This window comes from Temnothorax curvispinosus, unplaced genomic scaffold (genome assembly GCF_003070985.1).
Source record: "Temnothorax curvispinosus isolate PA1 unplaced genomic scaffold, ASM307098v1 QBEX01011081.1, whole genome shotgun sequence".
Taxonomy (NCBI): Eukaryota; Metazoa; Arthropoda; class Insecta; order Hymenoptera; family Formicidae; genus Temnothorax; species Temnothorax curvispinosus.
In genome coordinates this window covers 140,929-153,255 of record NW_020220861.1, presented here as the reverse complement: position 1 = coordinate 153,255, position 12,327 = coordinate 140,929, and the positions used below count along the sequence as shown (strand labels likewise).

The window sequence follows — 12,327 nt, the reverse complement described above, 5'->3', positions numbered from 1 at the left end:
ATGAATTCCTTTCGAACTCTTAAAAGTCTTATTTTTAGACCAGAATGGTACGGAAGAATTTATTTCATAATTTGGGAATTAAAAAAAAATTCTTTTTCCCATTCTCTTTGCTATCTGGGTATCTCTTAAAAAATTAGTGAAGTTTAATTGACTAATGTTTAGAAATTGATGATTTTATTAAAAGTTAATTTCAGTAATTAAAGTTGCAAACTAATTTATTTTTTGAAATCATAATTAAAATTCAGAAAGGTCTTGTTTAGAAAAAAAGTCAATCAAAATGTAGCCAATTATATAAGAAAATAAATTAAAAATAGACTCAAATAAAGATTCGCATACATTGATATGTGATCAATTATATATAACATTGCATATTCTTTTCCTTAAGCTGAGATATAATGCAAATGTAATGCAAATGTAATGCAAATTAGATAATACGGTACAGAATCTGTTATTATATTTAAAAAATGATAAGTGAGCAAATATTTTTCAGAATTAAAAAAAAATTGTATTCCTAAAGTTTCACATTTTTCAAATCGTACTATAAATGAAAGTTTTAATCGATCTCTTTAGAGTTACACTTCTCTCATCCATCACTACACTTCTCCTCTCACTTAACCCTTTGGACCAACGGCTTAACGTCTCTTTCCGAAAGACGGAGCCCAGTTTGCTCCGCACAAGAGTCTTTCTCGCATGGAGGGTACAGTTTTCGGAAATAAATTCCATGTTTACGTGCTCAAGTGGACTCGAACCTGGTTTCTCAGATTACGAGCTGGCGCTCTACCACTAGACCACACTGTCGCCTCAAATCGTACTATAAATTGTTAAATTTAAGTTAATATTAAATTTTATCAATTAAGTGCAACAATGAAGAGAAGCTTTAAAAATTTATCACAAATTGCAAAGAAACTATTTTTTCTTTCAATTATTTTCTAAAAAAACAACGTATTCAAAAATATTCACCATAAATTTATTTTCAACAAATTACAATGTTCTTCATAATATATATTATTTAAACATTATATAAGTGCCACTTATAAACACTATGCCACGACGTAATTAGTGTGCAGATAATCTCCTGGTAAAGTAGAGAATAAAAACATATTTCTTTCTCTCTCTTTCTCTTTCTTTTCTCTCTGTCTCATTAACATTTAAAGATAAGACAGTTATGTGATTCATTAAATTTCTGTACGTTTTTTGTCAAATATTTTTTCGTATTGAGATTAAGAATCTATTACGTTTGAAACAGCTTTATAAATTGCTTTTGTATAAATTACGCACAATCAGAAAATATATCAGACACAATTAGGACTAGACGATTTGATATTCAAAATAGATACTCGTGTAATTGCACGGAAGAAAGACATGTTGCAGGAAAATTTGTAACGTATTATTTTTTTAATCTTTCATTGAATGGCCTTTTTACTTACCTTCGTTCATTACGTGAATAAAGAATCGTTATATAATATAGCTCAATTTGTCAATAAAAATTCTATCTACGTATAATTTAATTGAAATTCTATATTTGATTTATATGATATCTAGAATCCATATGAGCATCATAACACGGCGTGCCATGTGTCATCTAAGCACATCCAATCTCCAATTTTAATTCATAAATTTTTTACTCGTCGTTTATGATAATTTGAACAAATGCTACGTTAATTTACAGATGGTACATCAAATGATAAAATTATTCTCTTCAATCCTACAAGAAAAAAGAAAAGAGAGTACTCTAATAATCAAAGTAGCATTGTACTATATTGTCATTGTGAAAAGGCTACTCATGAAAAGATATATGCAATATTTGCGCCATATTTAGGCCTTCATATTTGTAAATATTCATAGAACACTGTAAAAGATAATCACAACGTAGATATCTTTGCGTATAATTTCTACTCTTTTGTGCAAGTGTGATCATTCTGAATGGTTATCCTAAAGTCATAGCAATAGTCATGGCGAGATTTGCTTAAATATCACGAGGGTCGTGCGGATCTGGAAGTTTCTGCCAGTTCGGTTCAACGCCCCAAATCTCACGTGCGTACTCTGCGATTGTACGATCTGATGAGAATTTCCCCGACGATGCTATGTTATAAATAGTCATTTCTACCCACTTGCTCTCGTCCTGAAACAATTAGCAAATGATTACGTACTAGGGCGATTTTACAGAATAAAATTTTGATATAAAAAAACCTGAAAAAATTTGTAACGTATTATGTGGACACTACTTCCAATTGTCTTCTAAAGATACAACGATTATTTTTAACATTAAATGGCTCCACATAGGTTTCCAACTTTCCACGCGAGCTGTACAATGATAGATCTAGTTTCGCACTACAAGCACCGGACGATATGGAGCGATTCTTGCTTTGCGTGGAAAGTTGGAAACTCATGTGGAACCATTATGTAATGAATGTAATAAATTGTATACAAAGTAAAACTAGAATCATCTCAACAATATATGTCAAGATGGAGGCCATTGGAGCTGATTCTAATTGGAAGTGGCGCCTGTATAAATAAGTACCCTTGTAACCTTTTGAAGATTACTCAGGATCGTGATTTGACAATAATGTCATTCAAGCTTACTTTGTATATCGACATATTTAATAGATCCAGATAATTTATAACATCTATTATATATACAACTTTATATTTAAAGTAATTTCATATGTTATGAAATTGTTAATGTGTTCCTCTCTTTTACTTCATTCCCAATTGAAAATAGGTTTTCTTTAAATAAGCTATACATATATCTTTTTATAGATTTTGAATGTAAGTTATGTTCACTTGAAAAACATTGCAACAGTTTTCAAAATCTTCAATTTTCTACATCACTAAATTAAAAAATGATAATGTAAGGAATCACGATTGCATAACAAAGATATGAAAAAATTATTCCTCCTCGCATTGTAGAAAGAGATGCAAAATATAGAAAAAAATTTTATATTAAAAAAATATTTTTTTAATTTTTTAGCATTTATAATTAAAATGTATATCCTATTATTTTCCATAAAAAAACGTCATTGTTCGAATAAAGTTTTTCCACAACCTTTTCAAATAATTTGCTATCTTTTTGTTTCTGTATAAAATAATGTAAATCTTTTTTTGTTAGTTTTTTATAAATAAAAGTTTATGCGAAAGTTAATTGGTTGAGTACCTGATAGACTTTGCTGACATAATCCTGCATATTTATATAGCTCTCGTAATCGGCCAAGAGTAGGAACCTATCCCACTTAAGCAATACGTCAGCGATATCTCGGAATTCATCGGGATTGTTTGGGCTGAAGAATCCTCCTTGGATTTGATCGATACATTGTTTGGCTTCCGGCAGCTTAGTATAGTAATCATACGCATTATAGCCTTTACTTTTCAGAGCTTCCACTTCTTCCACTCTCATGCCGAAAATGAAGATGTTGTCATTACCCATCTCCTCCGCCATTTCTACATTTGCCCCGTCCAAGGTGCCAATGGTCAACGCACCGTTCAACTATAAGAATAATACAAAGTTTCATTGTCTGGATAAACCCAATTTTACGACAAAAATAATTGTAACTGCAATCAAATTTCATGTGAAATACAAATTAAACGAGATGACAGGAAATAATTAAAATTATTTATGATTTTACACACACATTTGTCAAATATGTTTGAGATTACTTATTGAAATTATTTTGCCAGGCATGTAGGCAAGTACGCAGTCTCAATTTTATTTCGTTACCAAATATATTACTGACCATAAATTTCATGTTACCAGTGCCAGACGCCTCGGTGCCAGCAGTCGAAATTTGCTCGCTCAAATCTGCGGCCGGTATGATCTTTTCAGCCAAAGTTACACGATAATTTTCAAGGAAGATCAACTTGAGCTTATCCCCAATGATCGGATCATTATTGACCACATTAGCGACGCTGCAGATGAGCTTGATAATCTTCTTCGCCAAGTGATAGCCTGGTGCCGCTTTACCGCCTATCATCACAGTTCTCGGAACAAAATGAGCAGACGGATTTCTTTTTATTCGATTGTATAAAGTGATAACGTGTAAGCAATTCAACAATTGTCGTTTGTACTCATGTATGCGCTTCACCTGTCAACAAAACGTAACAATTTAATGCTGTATCATTTAATCTCGAACCTTGAACCTTTTTTCGTGCAATTTATGAATATATCACAGCATATTTTCCATAGCCGTAATGTGCAATTACGTATTATATAAGGCAGTTGAAAAAAATCATCCGGTATCTTTTTGACTTTATTACGGTCTTCTGACTGATTTCTTAGCAGAAATTTCAAGATTTATAGCATTTACAAAATTTTTAACATTTTATATAGATATGCGTAATAAAAATCTCATAAATTCTATTAAAGTCCAATTGAAATTATATAACTAAAAATTATAACTTTATCTTCTATCTTAAGGAAGAATTCTCTATAATTAAGAAAGAATTTTCTACAATTAAGAGAGAATTCTCTTTTAAAACTTAATTTGTCAAACATTTCTCATTTTCAATTATTAATTACTTAAAAATAATATTTTTATATTTTTATCAAAGGATCAATCGATTTTTATTAAGGGGGTCGTCTGGTCAAGAGGCTGTTTTTTTGGGGGAATTTTTTGTAAGGAATCATAAGAATACACTTTGTTGAAACTTTTACATCATATTTATTGATATTTGAAGAGTATTTAGAAATTTTTCCAAGTTAATATATGGCCAAGAATCCGCTGTAGAGCGCCCCGACGACAGCTGTGTAAAAAAAAACGGTACCCACGATTCCGGATCTCCAGTTCATCCAAAAAAAAAAAAAAAATCCTTTTAATCTATGGATGTGTGTCTATCGTGTGAACTATTTTTATCTCTCTCTATACTATCTCAATTTTTGCCAACGTTTTGAAGAAAAGTTTCATAATAACGTTTTTTTATACGAGGATTTTTTTTTTTTAGGATGAACTGGAGATCCGGAATCGTGGGTACCGTTTTTTTTTTACACAGCTGTCGTCGGGGCGTTCTACAGCGGATTCTTGGCCATATATCAACTTGGAAAAATTTCTAAATACTCTTCAAATATCAATAAATATGATGTAAAAGTTTCAAAAAAGTGTATTTTTATGATTCCTTACAAAAAATTCCCCCCCAAAAACAGCTCTTGACCAGACAACTCCCTTAAAGGAGAAATCGGTCAAAGAATTTAATAAATGAAAAGGGGATTCCCCGAAACATTATGAGCTCTTTTCGTTGCCTGCATTCTGACCTGGATATCAAAGATAGATGCTGAATTAACCCGAACACCATATTCCTTCTCTAATATTTGGGCTAATCGCAATTTGTTTTCCTGTTTGACTTTAACAACATTACGCTGGAACACTGGATCCTTCGCCCATTTCTTCAATTGCTCTAACTGCTCCAGATGAACTGTCCATTCACTACCAATTTTCTATAAATTATAGAAAAAACCACACAAAATATACATTATATACAACAAAAATCGTGGTTATTGAAATAATACTCCATATTGAGTACTTACTTCCTCGATTATATCAGATAGATTTGGATTACATAGCAGCAGCCATCTTCTTGGTGTAATACCATTAGTCTTGTTTTGAAATTTTTCTGGCGTCAGTTCGTAAAAGTCTCGGAAGCTAACGAAAGGTAAATGAAATTAAATATTCCATCAATTTTTTCCAAGCATTGTTAGCTCTTACAAAGAGAACTCTACATACACACTGTCTTTGATAATTTCTGAATGGATGCGAGCAACTCCGTTTACGGCATGACTACCGACGATTGACAGATGAGCCATGTTGACCCTCTTCTCACCTTCCTCTTCTATTAAAGACATTCGACGAATTCGATCCACATTGCCGGGCCATTTGGCCGCGACGTTTTGAAGATGCAGGTGATTGATTTCATAAATAATCTGCAAATGTCTCGGAAGAATGCTCTCCAGCATACTGGTGGGCCATCTCTCTAACGCTTCAGGAAGAACCGTGTGGTTTGTATAGCCGCAAGTACGTATCGTAATGTCCCAAGCCTAAAAGTTGAGATATTTGTTTCGAGTGTTTATGCGTGTAATAAAGACATTCTGTCAACGATGTCATTCATTCTGTCAATGACGTCAAAGGAGGGTGTACTTATTGAATTTATAATTAGATAAAAGTCGGAAATCCAAAAAATTCTGTCATCTATAGTAATGGATTCAAAACATACCAAATTACATCGGATGCTCGACGATAATCTCAAATCGTTGTAAATATTCAAAACAAAAAATAATTATAATCTTTGAAAGCATTTAATATTTCAAATAAAATAATCCGTTAACTAAGAGAACTGAAGAAAAAAATAAGTAAATTCTAAAATATATATAATAAATTTATATAATCACGTATAATTATATATAATTTTATCTGTCAAAGATATAGAAATAATGTACATAATGCGCATACTGAAAAAAGCGAAATTTCAGTTTTATCGTTTAAACTTATCTATGTAGATTATATATGATTATATATAATCACATATAAACTTTAAATTCGGATTATCCAATAGATGGCATTCGATAGGATTCGTTTCTCGTATTTAAAATTAGACGAACAATGATATAAAAACGGTATCAAGAGACACACGGCACTGTCTCACGTCAAGCAGTGCCAAGTTATAATATATATATATAGAATAAATCTTTCACTTTTTATTTATTCATTATATATTATAATATAAAATTATATATAATTATATATATATAATATATATATATAATATATATATATATAATTTTTATATATAATTTTATATAATACATAATCCTTTGAAAGTAAACCTTAATATAAAGTTATATATAATTATATAAAATTATATCATGCCAATTTTGAGATATAATTATATATAGTTATATATGATTATATACAATTTTTTTTCCCGGGAATATTTTAAACCAAAAGTTGTTTGATTTCGAGAAACGCTAATAATGATTTTAATTTGATTTTGACTCAATGTTATATCAAAGTTACTTTCATTTTTCTTAAATAGAATAGAATAAAATATAAATTAATTTTACATATAAATTTTTTTTACATAAATCAGTGCCTCTTGATATTCTGCACATAAAAGTATAATAAAACTAATAAACTTAAAAAAATTACTAGTTTATGAAATAATTCATATTCTAAGATACCTTGATATAAAATATAAAACACATTATTTTTATCTATCTATCCATCCTGTGTAAAAATATTTTTTTCTCATCACTTTTTCTTGCAAGAAATTTCACAGAAATGTTTTTCTTCAATTTTGATGGAGCTTTTAATATGTTGTATTCTGAATATTGTGAATCAAAATAAGGAACGTATTTTTTTATACGTGCCCAATCACGTTTAGAGAATAAAACACCCCTTTAAAAAAAATTATTTTGTTTTATTATCGGAATGAATATCGCTCAAAACTATAAAAAATAGAAAAAATGTATTTAAAATAAAAGTTAAGTAGTTTTAAAAGTACTTTAAAATAATTAAAAAAAATTTTATATTTAAAAAATTTTTTTTAAATAACGCCACCACTTAACATTTTGGCAAAAGTTTACAATAACTTACACAGCTCGGATTACTTTGACCTTGACATATGTTGTCAAGGACATGATTCTGAGTAACTTTTCCTTATAACTTAATCGGCGGTCGCTGCTTATTAAAAAGTTATAAACAAAAAAAGTTTGAAAAATATAGCAGTTATTTTGAATATTGGATGGCATAAATGACTAATATATTGTCGAAATAGTTCACGCATATACTTTTCACGCGAACCTAGGTTCACCCACACCCTCCCTGCTTTCGGGGGAGGTGCGGTAGCCCCTCCCTCGCTTACGTGTACTGTTTGGTAAATATTGGCTATGGTAAACAAGCTTGTAAAGTGCGCCACTAATCTACATATCTATACACGTAAGCGAGGGAGGGGCTACCGCATCTCCCCCGAAAGCAGGGGGGGGTGGGTAAACCTCGGTTCGCCTGAAAAGTGTATGCGTGAACTATTTCGGGGCTACCGCACCTTCCTCGAAAGGAGAGGGAGGGTGTGGGTAAACCTCGGTTCGCGTAAAAAGTGTATGCGTGAACTATTTCGCGGCTACCGCACCTCCCCCGAAAGCAGGGAGGGGGGAGTGTAGGTGAACGTCGGTTCGCGTGAAAAGTATATGCGTGAACTATTTCGACATATATATTAGTCATTTATGCCTTCCAATACTCAAAATAGCTGCTATATTTTTCAAACTTTTTTTGTTTATAACTTTTTAACGAATAACGACCGCCGGCTAAAAACTTCTGAAGGTCACTCAGGAGGGTGACCTTGACAACATATGTCAAGGTCAAAGTAATCCGAGCTGTGTAAGTTATTGTAAACTTTTACCTAATAAAATTATGCTTAAAAAAATTTGTTTTCTTAATTTAACAATGTTTTCTTGAAATATCTTTTTTCTGTGCATAGACAACTTCTATATAATAAACATACCTCCTCCCAAGAAAGTTTTTCAACATCAATGAGAATTCTCATCAGTTCGGGAATAGCTAGCGAGGGATGCGTATCATTGAGTTGAATAGCTACTTTATCAGGGAAAGCTGTGAAATCTGTTCTATGATGCTCCCTTGAGCCGAATTTGCTAGACTTGTATCTTCGGATGATGTCTTGCAGAGTGGCAGCTACCATAAAGTATTCCTGCTTCAACCTAAGTTCTTTGCCCTCGAAGAAATTATCGTTAGGATAAAGAACTCTGGAGATATTTTCCGCCAAAGTACGATCAATCACAGCCTGTATATAGTCACCGTCGTTAACTGAAAAAGTCAACGATATATGGAAAAACTGCTGTCATATGCGGAAACTTATCGGTTTGATACTTACAGAACTTCAAATTAAATTCTGTGGGCGACTTTGCGGACCACAGTCTTAATGTATTGACAACATTGTTTTTGTAGCCAGGGATTGGACTGTCATAGGGCATAGCAAAAATGACCTGTAACAACCAATATTACTATTATTTACGGATCATTTATACGAAGTGTTTTAAAATCATTGAACATTCTTTTAATCGTAGCTTTTCTACATTTAGAGATAATTTTTTCTCGACCAAAACATCATGAAAGCTCATTATTTTCTTTCTAACTTAATTCGCTTTTGTATACCAACTTTTAATTAAAATTCTGTTGAAACGAGAATAATTTGACATTGGTGCACATAATTCCGTCATACATTTTTTCTTGCAAGATTTCTAACTTAAATTTTCTATTAAAATTGTTCGAAAATTGCCTCCGCATTTTCTTTAAAAAAGAGGGACAGTCCAAATTGGTTGTGATATATAGTGAAAGCGACATTCAGCAATATACATTCTGAGTGCAAAGTATCATACATTAAAATAATCTATTACCTGCGTATTCACCCATTTCTTGCCCTCAGGGGTATCAATCACGTGACCGTAAAAGTTCACCGGCAGCATAAATTCTGGCCGAGCTTTCTCCCAGGGATTGCCATATCTAAGCCAATCGTCAGGCTCCTCTATTTGCTCGCCATTCTTTATCTTTTGTGCGAATATACCGTATTCGTAACGTATACCATATCCGTAAGCGGCTAAACCTAACGTGGCCATGCTGTCCAAAAAGCAGGCTGCTAGACGACCTAGTCCTCCGTTACCGAGTCCAGCATCTTCCTCGAGTTCTTCCAATTCTTCTATATCCAAACCCATCTACGAGAAATGGGTACATTTACACAATAAATTCGCATATAAGATGATTAAGAGTCGACTGTTTTCTAAGCAAAGCTAAAAAAAAATGGTAAAAAATTATAATATATAAAAAGATAACTTTTTCAAACGCAAAAAATGATGTCCCTGCATTTTAATAAAATGCTAAGAACTCGAACTATATCAATATTAGAATAAAATATCCAAAAAAGTTACAAAAATTGATGTGTACTATAATTTTATATTTGACATCGAGATAGGATACTTTCAAGTATTGTTTAAAGTTTCTTTTAGAAAAATGTTAAAAATGATTAAAATTATATTATAAAAGTTTTTCATTATATTCGACATATTTTTCTGTAATAAATTTATTTTATTAAGTAAAATTCACTTGCCTGGTACATAGCTTCGTCACATGCCCCTTGTATCCCTAAATTAATCATCGTATTTTGCAATGATCTTCCCATATAAAATTCCAAAGATAAATAATACACTCTCTGAAAAAAAGCAAAATTTGTAATAAAATAGAAATGTTCTATTTGACTTTGATAATGTTATGTTGTGCCAATGTGACGTCATAAATTCAAACAGGCGATTAATTAAAAAATACGACAGCAGAACTATTTAGACTTAAATCTCTTCAGTATACTCTTCAAGGCCGACTAACTGACTGATTATAACTCGTAAATTCCGCCATCGTATCTCTGTCTCTAAAGATCAATTAATTTTATGAAAAAAGCTAAGCTAAGTCGTGTATAAGAAATTAGAAGATTCTCCTATACAAAACTACCACAAAATTTTCGAAAAAAATTGAAACTTAAAATTGAAGATTCTTCGGTTGTTGTAAGAGACTATACATAACTTTCAATTACCTATCTCATAACTTCACAAAATCATTTCAACAATAACTGTCTTCTTCCAAACATGAGTAAAAATATAAAAATATAATATAAAGATATGAGTAAAAATGTAAAAAATATATATAACATAATGTAAAACAAACATTTTATTTAGGAAAATGTTAAAAAATTATTTTAGTAATCTATAATTTTAACTGATTCGACAATTTCAATTATCTGATATTTTTAATGTAAATAATACATCCATTTATTTTTGTAAATAGCACAATTAGATTAAAGCTTTTATTATTGCTAAAAATTCTGAATTTATTCAAAAAGAGTCTACCTTAATTCCTTTTAATGCTTTCTTTATATTAATAAATTGTTTGTAAAATGTTCAGACTTTCCTCTCGACTTTTTTATATAGAATCCATGATAAAAGAAAGATTACGTGTATATTGTTCAATTTGATATATGTATGTAAGGAAGAACTCTATGTGAATTCTGAAGTGGGGAAAGGCTTGAAAATCAAATTACAATACCTGTAGAAAATAAAAGCTCAAATAAATACATTAACCTTCACTATAAATTTTGGTCATTAGTGAGCAAAGTTTTATATCAATTTTAATGTTAACTTCCCCGACAGCACATAAAACTAAAAGATGACGAAAAGATATCTAAAAGATGACGAAAAGATATCTTTTTATAGTTATTTTTTCGGCTAGACAAAACAATGTTTAAAAGACGTCTTTCCGACTACACAAAAAGTCAACCGTTTAACTGAACGAAAAGTCGTCTAAAAGATGTCTTATATACATGACTCTTTTTCTAATCCACATGCGCAAGTTATGGAACAGCCATCTAACCTATAAGGATCGACTTAGGCTTTGGAGTGTTGAAAAATTATAGTAGCGTTCAGCAGAGAAAGCAGCTCACAATCAGTGAGTGTTTAATGATTATTGTTCCTGATTAGTATATATTATACGTTCTTCTGGATCTATATCAAAGGTCTAAAAAAATACTTTAAATCATAAAACGCTTACTCTGATCTGCTTTCTTCCCGGGAAAAAAATTATATATATAACTATAAAATTATGTATAAAAATAGTATTTATATATATATATAAATATGTATTCTTTTATATAATTTAATATAATTATATATAAATATATATATTTATATAATTTATATATTATTAAATATAAACATATATTAAAATATATAATTTCTAAAATATATATTTTTCTATATAACCTTCACAGAAATTTAATACTGTAAGTGATTATTTGGCTAGTAAATAATTACTTATTTCGAGTATTAAAAGTACTGTTTTTAATGATTTTAATACTCAAAATAAGTAATTAATTACTAGCCAAATAATCATTTACAATATTAAATTTCTATAAAAGAATTATATAAAATTATATCTGATTCCTCACGTAAAATTATATATAATTTTATATCTATATCTATAAAGGAAGATGTCCTGACTGACTGACTGATTGACTGACTGACTGACTGACTGACTCATCAACGCCCAGGTCAAACCCCTGAACCTAGAGACTTGAAATTTGGAGGGTGTATTCCTCTCATGACGTAAGCATCCACTAAGAAAGGATTTTTAGAAATTCCACCCCTAAGGGGGTGAAAAGGGGTAAAATGTGTTTTTTTCACGATTGTTCTGACTGACTGACTGACTGACTGACTCATCAACGCCCAGCCCAAACCCCTGAACCGAATTTTTACCAAAAGTATATGAAATAGGGGTAGAATTTTCCGGGGAG

The 12,327-nt window shown here is 30.9% G+C and overlaps 1 protein-coding gene across 2 annotated transcripts in view; it reads right to left on the bottom strand.

The window, feature by feature from the left end:
- The window catches only part of LOC112461106 (glycogen phosphorylase), a 51,287-nt gene that overhangs the window by 20,272 nt on the left and 18,688 nt on the right, over positions 1 to 12,327 (bottom strand). The window contains exons 2-11 of one of the 2 annotated variants that reach the window (XM_025026189.1): positions 10,099 to 10,200; positions 9,392 to 9,706; positions 8,869 to 8,980; positions 8,482 to 8,801; positions 5,712 to 6,022; positions 5,516 to 5,630; positions 5,243 to 5,425; positions 3,732 to 4,079; positions 3,155 to 3,484; positions 1,946 to 2,122 (exon numbers count right to left, since the gene is read on the bottom strand). In XM_025026189.1, the coding sequence (XP_024881957.1) occupies positions 1,967 to 2,122; positions 3,155 to 3,484; positions 3,732 to 4,079; positions 5,243 to 5,425; positions 5,516 to 5,630; positions 5,712 to 6,022; positions 8,482 to 8,801; positions 8,869 to 8,980; positions 9,392 to 9,706; positions 10,099 to 10,200 (2,292 nt within the window). In that variant the 3' untranslated portion in view covers positions 1,946 to 1,966. Of the gene's footprint in view, positions 1 to 951; positions 2,123 to 3,154; positions 3,485 to 3,731; positions 4,080 to 5,242; positions 5,426 to 5,515; positions 5,631 to 5,711; positions 6,023 to 8,481; positions 8,802 to 8,868; positions 8,981 to 9,391; positions 9,707 to 10,098; positions 10,201 to 12,327 lie in introns of those variants that run through there. The other variant, XM_025026190.1, reaches the window with a different exon arrangement.